At 39.7% G+C, this 20561-nt stretch overlaps 1 protein-coding gene across 2 annotated transcripts in view; it reads right to left on the bottom strand.

Moving 5' to 3' along the window:
* Positions 1-6245: 6245 nt before the first annotated feature.
* pappaa (pregnancy-associated plasma protein A, pappalysin 1a) overlaps positions 6246-20561 on the bottom strand; it is a 100537-nt gene continuing 86221 nt past the window's right edge. For both annotated transcript variants that reach the window (XM_086054144.1, XM_086054145.1), the window contains exons 20-22: positions 20361-20432; positions 19182-19280; positions 6246-8239 (exon numbers count right to left, since the gene is read on the bottom strand). In XM_086054144.1, coding sequence (XP_085910270.1) covers positions 8135-8239; positions 19182-19280; positions 20361-20432 — 276 coding nt within the window. In that variant the 3' untranslated portion in view covers positions 6246-8134. The remainder of the gene's footprint in view (positions 8240-19181; positions 19281-20360; positions 20433-20561) is intronic.

Below are 20561 nucleotides of genomic sequence, written 5' to 3'. Positions count from 1 at the left end.
CCAGCTTCACGTATCGCCACATCCATGTTGCGAGCGTTGTCGTCACAACAGCGACTCCGTGATTTGGCCTCGGAAGTTCCCACTCGGTGACAGCTCCAGGATGTTTTGCAATATGTATGAGTTGTTTGAGAAATTTGAGAAATATTATGTTGTGAAATTAGCTTGCTCACGCTTGCGCCACTTTTAACCAGAAAAGCAAGTGGTTGTGTTCAGTGCTCGTACGACGTAGCTCACAATTCATTCACCCAATAAATATGACGAGGAGAAGAATTTGCAACCTCACCCTGCTGCCTGTCTTGGTCAGTCATGGTACAACAATTGTTGGGGGAGCTATTGTTATGTTGGTCATCTTGAGCACATGACACACCACAAATTTTACAGTACATTTTTAAAGTCAGTAAAGATATTATTGGTATGTGTTTACCCAGGGACGCCCATGACCAAATTGGGGCCCCAAGCTAAATGTTATTTTGAAACTATAAATTGGCCACTTGAGCATTCCTTTTCACCCAATGAATACAAAAGGAATTGATAAGATATTCAATAACTGTCATTCAGAGCTAAATTTCATCCACATAGATGACATACAAATTCTACTGGCAGCTTTACTCTGCTTAGTAATAGGCTGGCATTGAAAAAGGTGTTCAGAACATTCAGAGATTTTCCCACCCCTTTATAAACAATATTTTTTTTCAAAATCGTTAATTGATCATTAAGAATGCAATTGATCTGATTGGTTCTGTTTGAACTTTTGTTATAGCACTTGTAATGCTTTAAAGTCTGTATATATGGAGTCTTCAAAAATATATATCAAAAATATAAACCCCAAGAACATATTTTACCCATTGAATAAAGTGCACAAAATATATCATATATAATTCTAAGAAAAAATGTGTATGTAAAGAAAAATATGACTAAGACAAACATTATAACCACACATTTTCCAGATCACTTTAACCAGTGTTTTATTTCTACACAATAAATGACAGCGGAAAAAAAAAAAAAATCAACATGATACTCATCTGTATGACTCTTTCTTATGAAAATATAGTACAGTTCCGACATGTTTTTGCCATGTACCAGAGCACCAAAAAATTTGAAATAATTGCAACTGTGAAGAAAACAAGGACAAACATCCACGGAAAACATAAAAAGTCCAACTGGTTGTATATGTGCCTGAAAAAGTGCATACTGTAAAAAAGAAACCAAAAAGCGAAGAAGCCATCGGAGGGACGACCGATGGCTTCCTTTACAGTGTTGGTGGAGACCCAAAGGCAAATATGACTCATACAGTCCAAACTGAGGGCAAAGAAACTGTTAAAAGTTAGCGGCTGGTGCCTGAAACAAACATTTAAATGCATATTAGTAATAATTCATTTAAAAAAAAAAATGCAACCGAGTTGCTGCTGAGGTTACATTTCGACCCAGAAGAGATCATCCGGGTTCCATTCATTTGGATGACAAATAAATATGACTCACTGGATATAATTAATGGTCTAGAAAGCTGACAACAGTACTTCCACAGAGCCATTAAGGACAAATAAATGCTAACTGCGAGTGGGCGTGTCAAAGCATCTTCTTTGTTTTTTAATGTTTGTTTCTCTCTGTATTTTGCGGGCGTTATTTTGACACAATATACAACATCTTTTGTATAACAGTTAGGATAAAAATCCATCCAAGAGCTACTCCCAAACAGTTAGTACATTGTTTTTGCAAATACAATCATCATATAATATTACTATTTACATCTTAAAATATATTTGCTGAGCAATCGGGTACGAAACATTGCAGTAATACCACTAGATATCCACGTAATATGCAAATACACTTGATTTTATATATATATATATATATATATATATATATATATATATATATATATATACATATACTGTATATAAATATTGTATATACATACTGTATATATATACTGTATATATATATACTGTGTATATATATATATATATATATATATATATATATATATATATATATATATACTGTATATATATATATTTATATACTGTATATACTTTAAAATAACAAAAATAAACAAAAGGACAAGTCACCTTTATTGAGGGAGACAAAAAGTGGACTAAGTCTAGAACCAGAGGCCTGTGAGAGGTACTTCATGTGTGTCAATACACAAATAAAAATGTCTTCAACAAGATGGCACATCAGTATTCTATGATCTGAGGGGCGTCAAACACTCCTCTACTTCTTTGTCGTAGTTTACCATTTGTGGGCATGCAAAAAAATAAAAAAAATAATAAATTAGAAACGGCAACTGGAGGTGAAAGAAGGTGGCAACTGTTGGTATAAATGGCGCGATATCAAAGCCTGTCAAGGGAGCGAGCAGGACTCCAAACATATTAGTGTATGTGATAAGCCAGGCGTTTGGCCAAGGAGAAGTGTGTTCCTTCAGCCTGCACTTCAAACGCCTCTTTAAGCTGCCCAAACTTCCTCTCTCCTTTTTTACGCAGGGCCTGGCTCCACACTGGCCGCCCTGTGCCGCCCGAGCTGACAGTGACAGATGAGGCAGTGTGTCAAAGGAGTAGGAGGCGGGCAGGCAGGGGCCGGGGCGGAGGTTTGGGGGGATGTCCCGGTGGAAGGGGGACGGCCGCCCAACCCTCCGGCAGAAAATCGGACTCACTGGCGGCTTACGTGTCGCGCTGCCAGTCGAATGCTGGCCGCCAACGCCGCTGTGGGGGCATCGGGGTCCGGCCCCTGTGAGTACACATTTTCACACCTGGCCAAATAGCTGACCAGGCCAGGAAAAGCAGCCCACCCATTCCCTACCCCCGCCCCATCACACAGCTTTTTATCTGCATCCAACACCACTCTGCACCTCACACTCAGAAAAAAAGGACTTTATCCTACCGGTCAGGCATACCCTCAAAAGTACCATCTTGTTATGTTCTGGGTCAGATTGGGCTATTTGGAAATCTACAATTTAAAAAAACAAATCAGGTTACATTTATTGTGCTGGCAGTATGTTGCTTGGGCACGCATTTTTTGTTTACTCAAAAAAGGTACCTTGGAGTCTGAGTACCTTCAATGTCAATTATTTTATTCATGATAATTGTACCACAACATACATTATTTTTACCCATAGGCAAACAAAAGAGAGTTAAAAAAAAAAATACATTCTGTTATTTAAATCCGTAACGTTTTACACATGTGAAGCAAGCAGTGTCAGTTGTTTTGTTTTTTTTAACACTTAAGGGTTTAAAAAAAAAAGTTTGTTTGAGGGCAGAGGGGTTGCCAGATTACAATGATAATGATGAATGCAGAATGTCAAAAATAACTTACATGGACATTAAATATAACTTAAAAAAGTATAACACTCTCAATAAATAGTTCTACTATGTACACCATCGATATGAGAAGCAGAAAAAAAAAAATCAATAAAATAATATATATCTATATATTGAAGCAGCAAACATTACAGGCATGAGGTACAGTGAGGGATCCTGTGATGACGACAGTATCGAGGTGATTCCTTGTGTGAATTGCTAAGTGGACTACGGCTTTACGGGCACCTTCTCCAAAAGAAAATCCAGTCTTATCTTCCGTAACCTTTGGAGCCAGGCACAGACTTGGGGTACTGGTCACTGTGAGTCCAAACAACAGAACAGTCCATTCAAATGGCAGGAATGGAGCTGAGTGGTGGATATTGAACCTGTGGTCATCAGCACGGTCTGCAGGTTCAAAACCCCCCTCCTCCCTACCCCACTGGTTACAGTTCTATGTAAAACAGCCGCAACCAGAGTACTAATATTACATTGTGTAATAATATGAAGATAATACATGTCTTCTGTTAAATGCAAGCTTTAAAGATAATGTAGCCTTTTTTGAACATCCATACAATCATTCAAAAATAATAATTGTCATTTCTTCATTTAGATTTTCCTTCTCTTTGAGTTTCTCGGCCAAAATGTACAGCTTGAAAAAAAATCAATAATAATAGAAATCAATGCGAAAGACAAACAAATGTGCAGTTCAGTTAGTTGTGATATGCTGAAATATTACATGAACTCCACAGTACAACCTCCAACATCGACCAAACCAAAAAGTTCCACAAAATGTGAAGACTTTGGGAAACGGCACAAGACCTCAGCTCAGTGAGCATTTAATGGCCTGAGTATGTAAACTTTTCTTTTCCAATCAGGGTGCATTTTAGCTTTTATTAAGCCCTCACAGGGCCGTTGTAAATATATAAAAACGTATGATGCAAATATCCCCAAAAAATGAGCAGGGCCGTATCACTTGATCCCGACCTAAATGGTCATTTTGTGTTGTCCGTTTTTTTTTTTTCATACCGCCACAGAAGCATTATGACCCAAGACGACAGCCATAGAATACAAAATGGAACTTACTGCAGTGTAAGAAAAGTAATGCACGTCTTCAACATGGCTACTCGGCAAAAGACAGCAACAAATATTTTATGGGGCCGATAGTTTGGCAGCGGAACAGGAGGTAAAATTGTTTGGAATGGTTTGTGTTCGACTTTGGAGGTTCCACTGAATATGCACCGGGGCGGATTTTAAACCTCTTTAGGAATATCTAATGCTCTTGGGAGCAATACGCAAAGCAGATTTAGGAAAAGGTAAGGGAAAAGGTCATGTCAAAGCAACACACAGGAAGCAAATGGACCAAATATCAAATATCATACAGTTTGTCTCAGATGACCATGTGGAAAATAGCAGCTTCTAGACAGTTTTTTTTTTTTTTTTTTTTGAAAGACATACTTTTTTTCCCCTTAGACGGCAACTCAAAAAGTGCAGTAACTGAGGTCATTATTACAAACACTAATTGAATGTGACATTTGGTAAAAATCAAATACATGAAAAAGATAATGTTCCCCTCCATTGAGAAGTAATATTTACAAAATATTAATTTGTATTTTTTTTTTTTTGGGGGGGTGGAAAATAATACCTCGCGACTGTGTGCCTTATGTCTGTACCACTGTCTGTACAATGCCATCATCAGTCTTAACATTGCCACTTGCCTGTTGTGTGTGAATGATATTTCCTGACTAATCAGGATGGTGAGGAATGCTTTAGCATCCTTACGTGAGTCCAATGAGAGGTCCTAGTCCTGTTGCAATCGTAACCTAACCGACGCAGCAAAACGTGGGCCGATAGTGTGTGTGTAATGAAACGAGAGAAAAGAATGAGGTTAATTCACCCTTTCGCTAAAACTGGCCAATCACAGCGAAGAACATAGGTTCAACCTCTGCATATGGTACTGGTCTGTACAACAATGCTTTTACATTGAGGTCAAATTGACCAATTAAAGAAATAAAATATTCAAGTGTCGTTTTTTGGGATACAAAACGTTCACGTTTATGCAATGTAATATTTGGTAATGGAGTTAATCATGAGATACAAACAATGTTTTTTGATTTTCTTTCATTTCTGATATGTTTGGATAATTAAACATGCCCTGGGTCAGAGTGACCCAGAAACATTATTGCTGTTCCTGCAAAACAAACATTAACATGAGGTTAAAAGGTAATTAAGGTTCACCGTGAAACACATTAAAAGATTTTGTTTTCATTTCCCTAAAACAAAACTAAAAACTCGTAAATGATGTCGTGAAAATAAATGTGTCTGGATAAAGAAATGAGGTTATCCATATAGTCGTAATCAGCCTCTGCAGCACTAGCAAGCTTAGCCAGTGAGATTGAAATGTCTTTTTTTTTTCTTTGAAAACTGTGACCAGAGACAGTGGAAGCGCTGTGTTGGTTCCAGAAGCTTGACGGACTGAACTAACGGGAGGGGTGGGAGAAGGGTCAGGTCTTAGCGAAAGGTGAATTGGTCGGGAAATAGTTCAGCTAAAATAAAATGCAGACTACAACAAACAAATGCACTTAAAAACACCCAGCAAAGGATCATCATCCAGTGATTTGTTTTTTTAAATTGAAAATATTGTAGATACTTGTGTACATTTACAAATGTTGTTCCATCACAAGTACCGATAAGTACCGATTGTCCATTGTTTTCATCCAGCCACTTTATTGTATGTCTAAACCAGGTATGGGCAACTGGCGAACTGGCGGTGGCCCGCGATCACACTCTGAGTGGCCCCTTGATCTTTTTTTTTTTTTTTTTATGGGGGGGAACATATACAATATATATATATATATATATATATATATATATATATATATATATATATATATATATATATATATGTATATATATATATATATATATATATATATATATATATATATATATATATATATATATATATATATATATATATATATATATATATATATGTGTGTGTACAAAAACTGTCAAAAACTCTTGAAAAATAGCCAGTATTTTTCCACCAAAAAAAAAAAACCTGGGACAAATGAGGGGAACAAATCCAGGAAAAAATGGAAAAACAAAAATACAAAAAAATACTTTAAAAAGAGGGATGTAAAAAAATATGCGAATAGCAGACTTGTCTTAGTTACGCTTGTACTGGGTCTTATACTGCCCTATATTACTGTACGACATGAGTAGGCCTAATAATTTCTTGCAAATTTGAAATGATATTGAAGAACAATCATAGTACCTCAATAATATTAGCAATTTGAGTCAGTTGAGTTCTTGCACTTGATGTCTGCTGTGCCATTATTGAATGTTTTTTATGCGAGAGACCCTTGCACTGGAAAATAAAAATACAGTATGTTATATTGTTGTTGGCTTAGGATAGTGGATCTTTTATACATCCATTGAAAACTAGATTATCAAAACTGAGCACGTGTTTTGCTAGTATTTGTCCACATTGAATTCACCCTTTGAGTGGCAAACTAGCAAAAATTGCACCAAGCAACATTTACAGTGTGCCTTTATCTCATGCCATTTTCTAGCGACAATCTTTTGAAATAGTGATATCAAAACGGAATATTTTACTGAAAAAAACTCTGGCCCCCTCCAGCATTTAAGTTGCCCATCCCTGGTCTAAATTTTATGATATCATAACGGTTGCGTTCTAAAAATGAGCTGAGGTGTTTTTGAGTTTTTAGTAGCTTTTTGGTTGGAAAAATTGATCATAGTCGAACTAAAATCGAGTGCTGCAAAGTGAGGTGTTTTCAGTGACATTCCTTAAGTCATGGTCGATGTACAAGGTTGTAAAGCATTGCCCGTGAACATGCACGTGTGAGCGAAAAACAGATAAAAGCCATAAACCGTCCGCCTCCCCTTGAGGATATTACAATGCAAAATGTCGAGTAGCAGCAGATGCAGTAGCAGAGGCCGCACGGACGTTGTTTTCATTACACGCTCTGAGATTTGCTTAAACAACAACAACAAAAAAAGACGTTGCATGGGAATATTGTTTCTGCGGTTGCAGGGTAATTACTTGATCGTTTCTGTGACTATTTGCTCATTTCATCTCAGTTATTGTGTGTGGACTCTGCGGAGTGTAAATGAGGCTATATCGTTTCCCACCAAGCGAGTTCCAACCTCTGATGTGCCGATGAAGAAACACATGACTGAAATTAAAACAGATACAGAATGTCTGACCACTCGTGCCAAAACCTCATGCCTTCAAAACGTGTCTGAGAAACATGTGTCTTCATTTCCTTCATATTTATAATTATCGATCCAACAACCACTCCTCCCCCTCCCTCCCCAACACACACACACACACAGATACACGCACGCACGCACCACACACACACACTAAACATTTGGATTTGCTTTCATCGTGTAATTGTCAAGCTAGGGCACTAAACTAGACACTGAATAAAAGGCATGCTACAATACCTTGGCCTGCCTAGGTTTTCATTTTTTTTGAATAGATCTTTCACAATTCTCTCCATGTTGCTTCATGATGATGATACAGTACTGTGAGGCTACTTTCCTTTTAGTTGAGGGATGAAGTTTTCAGTGGCGTCTCGTGAGTCCCGTCGTCTTTTCTCGATCTTTTCATGATGTGGAGGCAGAGGGGTTGCGAGGACGGAGAGGTATGCCTGTTAAAGCAGCATGTGCAGGAAAATGGAGGATGAAGATCGAGGGGGTGCGGGGGTGTCGCCTCGGCCACGATGGGTGTAGTGTTGGAGCAAAGGGTCTTTGGAAGTTGAGGCCCTCCCTCAGCCCCCGCCCCCTCCCCCCTTCCTTCGTAGGTTTGGTCACCCCAGGGAATGGACCTTCTCTTCTCTTTTGTTCTCTGTGGCGTTCGGATCCCGACAGGAGCACTCGTTCCGTATGTTACAGGACATGGGGAATGGAATCACCTGAGCAGGAGAGAAAAAAGCAAACAAATACCCTTATACCACTTTTCCACGGCACAGTACCAATTGACCTCGGTTCGGGCCAGTCGGTTTGCCACCAAACTGCAAAAAACATATTGCATTGAAGAGAGCAAAATGCCACTAGCTCTTGGGTGATAAACTATGGAACTGAAAGTGTTCACACCTTAATGACGATAAGGCATTTCTATTGACCAAAACTGTTATTACAGGTTTTGATGTCTACCCGAATGCATTTAAAATTGAGGAGGATTTGTTGCTGTCATCGGTGTGTCTGACCTCATTTTTTGGCATCACGATGGGCAATTTTCACATGAAAATGATGAAAGAACATATATTGTGACCTACTGTTGTTTTGTGTGAGCTCTCTGAAATGGATTTAATTAAAAAAAAACTTTTGAATTGTTTTGAAACGTAATTGAAATCTTGTAATGTTTTGTTTTGTGTCAACACTACTTTTTGTTGCTGCAACACACTATTGGGTGTTGAACATTTAACACTTTCATAAATGTTACTTTAACACTAAGTAGTGTGGCTGCATATAGACACTTTGCCGGCGTTAAAATTAACATCACAGGTGTTGATTTACACCACTTGAAAAGGGAACCTGGTAGTATTTTCTTTGGCAAATAGAAAAACAGCAATCGTGCAGTAGAACTGTGTCAAGCCGGTGAGTCGGTACTCAAAGAGCATTTCAGGGCACCTTCAGACTTCAGGACATTTTCAAACATGTCATCATTTCAGTCCAGATGAATGGAAATAAACAATTTTCCCAATTTGTTACAGGGCATTGAGTAGAGGTTAGCATGTCTGCATCACAGCTCTGAGGTTTGGGTTTGAATTTGTGTGGAGTTCTCCATGTGCTTCCATGGGTTCCTCCTACATTCCAAAAACATGCGAGTTAGGTTCAGGCTCATGTTCATGACCCTAATAATGGCAAGCGTTACAGAAAATGGATTGAGGGATGGATGCATGTTACTATGTTACAATAGTATATTGATTGGTTAAAATACGATGATAGGATCAGTAGCCTTCACTCTCGGTGCTCAACGTCACCGGATAAAACACTGAGAATGCGTCACCAGCACCAGCTGCCGCTGCTGCCACCTTGTCTACCGGCGTCTCTGGGGGGCCGGTTTCATCTTTTTTGGTATACAAACTGCTCCTCAGCCAAACCAGGAACACATGTGGTCCAAGTCATGCAAAGGCAAACAGCAGACTGAGGGCACGTTCGTGCAAAAAAAAAAAAAAAAAAGGGAGTTATCAGCTCACACTGTGGGGGTCTGCTGCCAGCATCACTTTTTCTTATTAGAGGTTAAGTGGTTGTGAACTTTTTTATACAATGGTTCCCAGTATTCAATGCAGACGTTAAAATAAGACTAATCCATCTTGACACACCACAGAGTTTGGGCTGTTTTTTAGTTCAAGTGTCATTAATGAAAGTTGACTGGCCGCTCCTTTCATTGAGTTGAAAATACGGAATAAAGTTGACTTGGTCTGGATCGCAAAGCATGAGGGAGTCTTAGGACCACATTGGAAAAATATTGTAAAGAGATAATAATAAAGTTGTAATTTTATGTTCGTTTTCATTATTTCAAGAAATATTGTATGTAACAATGTAGGCCAAAGGGTAATAATTGTAGAATGCTAAGAGTCAGAATCGTACTTATTTTATTTTTACTTTAGTTAGATTAAGGATAACAACTGTTGGTCAGCAGACTTGCATGTGGCCCCTTAATTAATTTTTGAACATTACAAAAAATGCCATTAGACAGCAGACATTGCTTTGAAGCACTTCTACTGGCTCATTGCCATGAGAGAAAAATAATGTAGGGATGCTGTCAGGCATTAGTGATTTTGTGGTGTTTTTGAGCCACACAAGTTAAAGGAGAGTCTTTCACCATGGAGAAGAAAGAGGATTTTTTGCGTTATCACCAGAAAGAGCACACTAACATGTCCTGGTAAGACAAGAGGTAATGATTAATTAATTTTATTGTAGCCTTACACTTGATTAACCAGGATCTTACTGTATTATACTAAAGTCACAGTCACGGTTTCATGTTAACAACGTGCAACATAAATTTAATCGGACATTTAATTAAGACACACATTGAACAAACTACGGGTAACATAAACACACTTACACAATAATCCTTTTAATGTCCTTATGACGGGAAAAAGTTCAGCATTGCATGCCGCATTGTATTCTGGGCACCAAAAAGTGGCCAATCTCTACCAACATACATAACAGATTGTTTTCCTTCACAAGAACCACAAAATGGCTGCCCCCTGAGATAGACTAAAATGGGTGGATTTTACTGCTTAACTCATACTTAACAAATGCAATATTAATCAGAATGCTGTGCTTAGACTAATGGGTCTGCAGAGAACATATTCTTGTCAAGAACTTTTCTGGGTTGACTTACTTTTTACATGAAAAAAAAACAAAAAAACAGACGTGCACATAGTTTGTCCATATTTAAAATGGCATTTTTGTCATAAACTGGTCAGAAAGTGCATGGTATGTAGCCCCCTGGTAGTGTTGATGAAAAACTGTAGCCCCCATCATTAAAGTTGCCTATCCCTGAGATAAAGGCTTGAAAAAGCACAACAAAAGGCAATTATCAACCATCCTCAAATTTATGATCGTAATATTAAAGATTTTCTCTCAAATTGAATTATTTGGTAGAATTTTCCAACCGAAATATTCTGCTTTTCTCATAATATTGCGACTTTTTCTTTTAGCACTATAACTTAATTGTCAAAGTATTTTTTTTATCATTTCATTAAGTGTGGGACGTCATAACAAAATGGCAGTGGGATAAATTCAGTCAACATACAGTACAAAGTTATAAACTGCAAAATATTTTTTTTAATTAGTCAAAAAGATGTTGTTTTGCTTTACATTTCATCTTGAATTGTACTAAATCTCCATTGGAACAAGACTCGCGTAATGTAGTTAAGTATAAATGTATGCAGAATTTTTGCTGCTTAGCCCAATCTGGGTACCAAAGGATGTACCTTACTTTGGAATGACAATCAATTGAACCCCAGTAGTAACTCATGAAAGAAACAAAGTGAATGAGTATGACACTCTCTTGGTGTATAAAAGAAGTTGTTTGTGCGTACAGGCTGCTCTTCATGTGAGGGCCAGGTGGATAGAGTGGGCAGTGCCCTGGACCCGCTTAAGAAAATGACGCCTACATGGGATGATTTTTACGAGACCGGGGGCCGGACTCTCATCAGAAACAGCTGTCAACGGTGTGATGTGTGTTCCTGTACGAGGCCAAGAGCTCCCGGCTTCAGTTTAGTTAGTGTCTCGCTTTGGTTTATCTTTCTGCTCCTACTCACAACCCACTCCCACTTCCTCACGTCACCTCGCTTTCCATCCAAGGCTTATCTTCCATCCAAGGTTTACGTCTGCATCTATCGAATGATGGTGGGTGGCAAATTTGAACTGTTTTCCTTTGACCTTGACCCGAAGGGTGGCGGGGCCAGCTGCCACATCTGGCCCCGACTTGAGGGCCTCTCTTCAGGGTGGCTGGGAAATAGCTGGCTGGCCGAGTGGGCCCGGGGCCCCAGATCCCAGAGCTAGAGGGAGGCCTGGGGGTGGGGGCGGAGTGGGGGACACCCAGTAAGTGCTACATGAAAGACATTCTGGTGGTTGTTGACCTTGTCAGAACCTCATCCTTCCATCTCTGGTCCAGGTCAAAATAACACAGCGTCCCTCTCATTTCAGTTGACTATGTGAGTGTCAGTCATTGCTTGGAGGGCGGAGGGTATGTAAGGCTAGTCTCGTACTCCAACTTGACTGGACTTTATCAAAGGTGGCTTTAGACTCTGCTGACTGATATGCTTGCAGATTTTCAGACACAAAAGCTGCTTCAAGGGCAAGGGAAGGACATAGCGTCAGGGGCGCCAATCCAACACAAGCAACCACACAGTCATAACACATTTCCAGGTGTGCAGATAGTGTACAAGAGCGCTTGCGCACACTCTGGAAAGGTGCGTCACGCACAACAAAACAAAAGATGCCGATCTCGACTCCGGCAGACTGAGGGAATAAAAAATGGATTGATCACCAGTCAATCGTCAGGGTAACTGCAAATGGCCCACTAAGTCAACAAACACGCACACATTAAACTATTTGAACCACTATACAGCTAGTGGCTTCCCCATTCATCTTGTCTACTGATGGATGACATACGAATAGTCAGTCTCAGGGTGATCGTATGAGGGCCATTGACCAGAATCTAATTCGACACTTGCTGCATAAAAGCCAGTTTTGTTACCCACTGTCCCAAGGTAGTAAACACTAATGGTGGGAATGCAAAGAAAGTGTTATTTCTTATTTTTCCCACCCCAAAATGTTTGTCTTGTTTTCTAAAAATGTGCTAAGGTATACGATTCAGGAAGAAGGTATGTCAACGTTTTCTGGGAAATAATTGGTTTTGGGCAGGAATGATGTAAAAACTGTTTAACTCATTTCCTCAAATCATTACAGGGTAAACTCAGATGGACTGCCACCTGTACTGATCGCCAGCCAGTCAGCTCAGCAAGGAAAACGCGAATGGGAGCTGCACAAATATTAAGCTATGCAAACTACTGCATAACCTACACTGCACAATCTACCCATTTTCTCGACTGCTGCAGACAGTCCCACCCACTTAGGGCTGCAGGTGGACTAAACTCTGTACTGACCACCAGCTACTCGCAAGGTGATGGTTTAAGGGGCATTGGGTGTGAACTGGTTCAATGGCATCTCCATGAAAGTTATCTATGTTAACAACCATTATATGCCCAATGACCCTTGTTTGAAATTATGTGAAAACCCCTTTCCTTAAAACCTATGTACAAGATAAGGTTAGGGTGGGAGCAAAAACATACATTTTTCCCCTCATTGTACAGTAGAAATTCTGCGTATCCCAGTTCTTGGCGTGGACGAAGCCATCTAAAACCATCATTGTTGAATGAACTGTCTTTATACTACCGTAATTCTAGTTATTAGTGGAATATGAATGCCTTTTATACAATCTACTCACAGTTGAGTCTAAGACATTGGAGGGAAAAACATTACCTCGAGGTCTTACAAATCTCTAGTCACTACTCTGTCAGTGCACCAAGCATTGTAAGTCAATACCATATGGTTGACTTAACCACTCTGGTCCAGCAGATTTATCATTGATGCAGTATTGTAGCAAGATACACGTCTTGAAATGGCTGAAATAAACATATATGCTATCATTAAACTAGACCGTTGCTGTGGCTTGGGTCAGAACACGACGAGTCTCCGCTTGGCTGCAACGGCCCTCAGTCTTCTCTGGGTTCAACTTATCTCCTCAATGTGGCTAAGAGTCACATTTACAAGAACAGAGGGGATTGCCAATAGCTTTCAATGTTGCTTTAGCCGTGTTTGTTTGTAACCCATTCCAACTGATGCTTTCAACGAGGCACTGTTTTGGCAGTTGCCAGCTGTACTATTTCAAAGCTGAAAAATTGAGCCTCCCACACCAAGCCAAGTAGAGCTAAGTTGGTGTTGGTGAATTAATTGACAAAACATAAACGAAGGACATTTTTGCTCTAATTATAATTGTAGTTACTTTTATAACATACAATGTAGTTTCAGTTAGTTGCCATTTTAAAAGCACTCACTTTTTTATTTTAAAACTTGAATGAAAATGTTTTTTTCAAATTTAGTTTTAGTTACTTCGTTAGTTTTCGTGAACTATAATAACCTAGGAATGGACGGACCAGTAATTTCTATTCTTCCAAACCAAACTCAGACAACATGACTTGATGACTGGTTGTTACCTGAGCTCTGAGTAACTGATGTCATTTTCAGTTGACAGCAAGTGGCAAAATCGTGTTGATTTTGCTGCTTAATTCCTATTCCACAAATGCGACATTAATCAGAATACCGTGTTTGGGGGCGCATTTTATGATCATTTCAGAATCCGAACGTTACATGCAACAAACACTTATATAAGAGGGGCAGAATTGGAAAGACTGTATTTTAACTTATTAATATGTAGAAATGGCAGCCTTGGAGCAAAAAATAAAAAATAAAATAAAAAAACAACAAACAAAAAACACATAACTCTGTTTGACTACATAAGTGCTGGTACTTAACGTCAGCAAACTGCCAAAATGGCTAACAAACAGAGGGGAGTGTGTCCTCACTGGTGTGCAACTACCTTTGCTCAGCTGTGGAGAAAACCCCCAATCCCCTTTCACATTATCCCCAAGTCTCGTCCTACTTAAACGCCCTCAACCACCAGAGTTGGCATTTGAGTTAGTTATGGCGAGATGCTGTTTATTCAATTGTTGGCAATTACAGGGGATTGCAGTAGCCTGGCAAAAACATGAGAAGGTAGGAAAGTAACCCTGGATACCACTGCCGAAACACAACTACTGAATACTCTGTGCGGCTGTAGACCTCAGACATTTTAACAAATGAACATATTCAAGACATAAGTGAAGGCAAACATATTTTTTTATATTTCAAATGCCCATATCATCATTATCTCTGTTTGTAACTTCAGAAGTACGGAATGGTTTGAATTATAATCTGTGGCTGAAAGCAAGAGTAAAAGTGAGGTGGTCAGTGCTGGCAATGCTGGACCATCAGCTTGGACACAAACATCAGTCATGACACATTACAAATCGCGTATTGAGCATTCCTGTGCCAGACGGAGAGCTGTAAACAGCGCTGAGAGACTGGGAGGCAACTCAAGAGCCGACCACCAAAGCAGACAGAAAAAACATATAGTCTCATTTAGCAAAAGTTGTTTTAGAGAGGCCAAGTCATATAACTATATAATTGCTGCCCTCTCCATACTGCGTCAAGCATCCAGGAGAGGAATTTCTTCCAAAATTGGGATGTGAAGGGAGGGGGTCAACAAAAAAAAAGGGAGGGGGGTTCTGTGGAGGCAACCCTCAAAAGGCATTCCTCCATACGCTTGCCTACTCTCATCCTCTCCAAATCCAACTGACAGCTTGCAACTATTAACGCTAGATCCAGAGGTGACCTTACATGCAGCTAGACCTTGCACCCTCAAAGCTCCTGGGGCTGGAATAATACACATCAACTCATCCAGAACTCAAAGGGGGAGTCAGCGATTGTAATTCAATACATGTTTTGTCAAATCCAGGAATATTTCCTCATGATCTGTTAGCTGTCCATTCAGAGTGTGCATTGACTAAGAAAACAAAAAATATATATATATATATTTTTTTAAATCAAATAAAGTGGCTTGGACAAAGCACATGATAGTTTTCCAGCCAGTCGCTTTATAGGGGCATTCATCCTATTGTAATGCTTCTGCTGGAGACTCACCGTCCTTCACGTCCTTTGCCTCTAAGTGAAAAATCGAATGTAAATCGGCATACATTACACTAGATTCTTGATATATACATAAAAATATTTGACTTGGCAGACTTTCAGAATTTGATTCAGTTGGCACTGTCTGCATCTTTGATGTTACGACACAATCCGGACGAAGGTGCACTTGGAGCCAGCTGGTTTTGTCTGAACACTTCTTAACACTTGTTTTCTATGTCTTGTTTAGGACTTTAAATGAGGCGTACTAAGCTTTAAACCGGTCTTGCGCTGACATTTAGCAGTGCGGTATATCCCCAGTCGCACTCGGATTGCAAGAGGAAGTACGGGCTTAGCAAGAGCTAAGCAAACAGCTAAAGGCTATGGTTCACAGACTGCAGCCTGCAACCATGCTTCTAAAAAAAATTAACACTGTTTATTTGTAGAATGAACTAAGAAAATGAGCATGGAACACCCCTGTCTTCTGCCATCTGAAAAATGGGCCATTTAAATTGCAGGTGATGACTGCAGACAATGAAAATGCTCAACAGCGCAGACCAAGGTGCTCGAAAGTTTCTCCTGGTAGCAGTCTTTGTATAGGCCAATTGTTCTTCTGATCTTTTGATTGATTGTAATAGTAAATAGAGACCTAGCCAGCTCCTTGATATTGTCATCCTACATTGTTGGGCAATGTTGTAGTTCTCTGAAATCTGTATATCGAAGTGTCCTACTCCTGCACTGTAATGTCCACCATTCTGCCTGCTACTAAAAGTCTTGTATTTTCCCCCAAACGTTGAATAATGTTACTCCAGAGAATGCAGACACTGGAAATGTCAAGTTTTTTTCTGAAAAGCTTGACGGACTTGGCAACAGTATCTAAGGTGGATGGATCTTCCATCCATCCATTATCTACACCGCTTATCCTCACAAGGCTCGCGGGCGTGCTGGAGCCTATCCCAGCTGTCTTCGGGCAGTAGGCGGGGGACACCCTGAATTGGTTGCCAGCCAATCGCAGGGCACACAGAGACAAACAAACAACCGCACTCACAATCACACCTAGGGCCAATTTAGAGTGTCCAATCAACTTACCATGCATGTTTTTGGAATGTGGGAGGAAACCGGAGTACCCGGAGAAAACCCACGCAGACACGGGGAGAGTGGATGGTTCTTACCAATGGTAATTTCCCTTTGAACCCCTATGAACAATAAGCTTTCCTCACCCTAACATCCATTTTTGAAGAGTAATGAAGGGATCACAGGCATGTCTTACAAGACGCCAAACTTTTGAGAAAAGAAAAAGTAAACAGTTGTCTTCAAACAATGCCAATGTAGAATACCTGTGAAAATGATTTAGAAAAGCAAACTGGAGTTGCCGTAATAACTCCCTCTGTCAAAATGACTTGAGAGTGTTTTGCTCACCAATTAAAACATTTATTAAGGTGACGTATTTGGCCACTTATGATCCAATTCTGCATCCTTACATTCAACTTAACGACATTTGCAACGAGGGAATTCATAATTCTGGAAAAGTAACACAGATCTGATCACTGCTGTTTCCATACCTTGCTCCCCTTCAAAGGTAATGCCTTGGTCAGACCATGGCCAAAAAATAAAGTAGCAGTCACTCAAAAAAAATACTGCTTGTGAGCACGGCTTATTTGTAAACTACACTGAAATGTGAAAGTGGACATGAAGCAGTCCCGAGATGTTCAATTGTACCGTCGGAAAAGCGCACGATGTTCCCTGTACATTCTAATTCACCAGAGGCAATAAAGAGGCTTCCTAGTCAGACACAGTGAAATATCCAGGGAGATGCATAGACTGCTGTATAAATGTAGCCAGACATACAGATGGATATGCCAGGAGTACAACTTCAGACCCTCGCCAAATTCAGAAGGAGAGGCCAAACCAGAGAAGCAGATGTTGCAGTGCAGAAGCTAAACTACACTTCCAATCATGCCATTTGCCAACAACTGCTAAGTGTGATCCAGACAAAGCCCGTCGCTACACTAAAGAGTGCTGCTACCACAAGAACCGAGCGCTTTGCCATATGCAGCCAACCGCAAAAACGTTAACAACTGCCTAAATGTCGAGAAAATGTTGAGTGTTTATGAATGTGGGTAATAACATGGACTGCAAAGGAATGTTCACAGGTCTGAATGCTACAACCGCAGCTAAAAACAAAGTCAGTTCACCATCTACCAGTCAAAACCTGAACCTTGAATGGCTGGTCCCAACATATGTTCAGGATTATTGACTGCTTCGAAGATTCAAATTTGATACAGTGGTACCCTGACATTCATTTGCCGCTAAGAGTTCAGTAGACCTCATTTCAGCCAATATGAGTGTGCTACTTTTTCCTGTGGCTTTTTGCACATTTATTTTATTTTTTGCGAAAGGGTGACGGTGGTACAAGAAGAAATGAAAAACTGGAACATTAGCCGGAAGGTATCGTGAAGGGTTTGTGAGTTTGAATGTTTTCCCCGTGCTTATGTGGGTTTTCTCCAGCTTCCTTCCACATTTCAAAAACGTGTGTGTTAGACTCATTGAAGACTGTAAATTGTCCATAGGTGTGAACATGAGTGTGAATGTCTTTGACTACGTGTGCCCTACAATTGGCTGGTGACCAGTCCTTGGTGCACCCCGCCTCTCACCAGAAGTCAACTGGGGTAGGCTCCAGCTCACCTGTGACACTACTGAGGACAAGCATTGTCAAAACTGCATAGATGGACCCAAGACGCAAAAAACGACCAAATCCAAGTCAGTTTTGGACAGCGTTATGTGTGCTTCAATGTCGTGAGATTCAGATATGATCAACAGTAGCCCAGTGATGTCATGCAGACCAATGTAACAAGTTTCATTTTAGTAGGTTGCTACTTCGACCAGCGTCAATAGATTGAATCGTGGTTGAACTGGAGGTACCAGTGTAATCCTACGTAGTCAATCACTTTTTTTCTCTCATCAATGAACATGCTGATGACAACCGAGGCACCTCAACTGACAGATGTCATTGTTTCACAGGATATAGTTTGGTATGGTGTGCAATTTTCTCTTTCTGCTTTTCAAGTTGCAAACGTTTTCAAGATAGCCAATCAAACGCCCCCCAATAAAAAGATAACCGATCAAGTAAAGTACAGTGGATGTAGTGGATTCAGTGGATTCATCGGCAAGTTTCGCCGTGTCTCGTTGCTATGATGTCACATAATTTGCGTAGCTGGTAGCTGACGAGACTAGCGTCATCTCGCCTACACACCCTGCGGTGGAAACAAGTTGAGGTCAGGGTTTACCGTTCCAAACCATACCCAGGGGACGGAAAGTGAACTTTTGTTGCAGACAGGGTATGAACTCAGAGGCTTCTTAAAGTGCCAGTATGGTATTGATAATGAGTTTTGGCAACCATCAATAAGGCAAAATGACTCCAGAGGGAGTCCAAGACGAGGATTTATGGGCATAACAGTTCTCATTTAACATATTGCCTCCAATATATTTTTCTTTCAAAAGTACTTTATATTATTTACAGTGCTGAAGCTTGCCAATGGTAACATGTAATCTAAAAAAAAAAAAAAAAAAGGAAACTGAGTTCATGTGCCGTACAATGGTGCGTCTAACCTTCTTGGTCTTGACAGTGGATTGGCAGCAGTCTCCCCCATCGTAGTTACAGAAGGCTCGGTTGTTTACTGCATCACAGTAGTTGTCTCCCATGAATGGCTGTGTTAAAAAAAAAAACACTCATCTTCAGTACTATCATATTGATATGATTGTGCTAATGGTAGTGTCCTGCACGCAATACATGCCTTTTTACAACCTTTATCTTTTAATGTGATTTTTTTTTTCTGTTTGGCCCTTTGTGGACCAGAATCATAAATCTGACCGAGAACGCAATAAAGTATTCAGTACAAAAAAAGGAGGGGAAAAAAATCTCTCCTATGAGGAGATTTATAGGGTTGGCCCGACCCTTTCCACTTGAGTTAACAATCAGGATATCCAATTGGTCTAAAGTGCGCACATCATATAATTCTTCCATACAGTGGAGGGGAATTCCTTCACTTGTGAACGTCACATTTGCACAAGACAGACGGTGTTTGATCTGATGACCTCAGTCTGACCTCCAAATAAAATAAAGACTTTAAAGGCAGTGGACTACATGGTAATGACTAGCTGTCTGGATTTAAGTCAACTACAGTTCACCCCTGTAGGTGGAGTTTGTAGGTAAAAGAAAAATGAATACTTAAAAAAATTCTGTTATTCTTGATTGTCGCTAAGGCTATGTTTCTCAAAGTGTGGTCTGCAGACCTCTGCTGGTCCCCAAAGAAAACCTCAAATAGTTGGTGAGTAAATCTTTGGTTGAATTTGGTGGAATTACTTAATTATCACATAAAAGCAAAATAATTACTTACAGTGCATACTGTATTAAAAAAAAACTTGGGCCTTATATTCTATGGAACTTTAGGTCAATCTAACCCAAAAATGTTGGACCCTATTTGTCATGGAAATGTAGTTGACCTTGTCAGAAAATAGTAAAATAAAAATTTTAAAATGTTAAATGTGGCTAGTCTTTGGAATCTGTTTGTTTTCAGAACAGCCAAAGCTGTTAAGTTCTGATCACTCACTTTATACTGTTTAGCCATTTTTAAAAAAATATATATATACATTCCCCATTGTGGTACTAATAAAAGTTATCTTACCTTGGTTTGGTACTTATTTGTTTGGGAGTTTTCTACTGAAATAAAATCTGCTCTTACATGAAAAAAGAGGCTACTTTTTTTTTTTTATAGAACACTCTCTTACCTCACATCCTTTGAAGCAGTGGAGTAATTCTGGGTGTGGATACCACTTCAGTCCCATTGTACAGACAATACTCTGTAAGATACATTGTGAAGAATCAATTAAGATGTTTAGAACGGAGAACAAAAAAGAACAGTAAATAAAACATGTTTTTTTGCAAACAACATCAAGACACGCACATGCATGGACAGTATACCAAAAGGA

The sequence above is a fragment of the Filicampus tigris genome, chromosome 15 (genome assembly GCF_054856515.1).
Source record: "Filicampus tigris isolate MCC_2025a chromosome 15, RoL_Ftig_1.0, whole genome shotgun sequence".
Classification (NCBI taxonomy): Eukaryota; Metazoa; Chordata; class Actinopteri; order Syngnathiformes; family Syngnathidae; genus Filicampus; species Filicampus tigris.
Note: the sequence above shows the minus strand (reverse complement) of the source record. Positions and strands in the feature narration are given on the sequence as shown.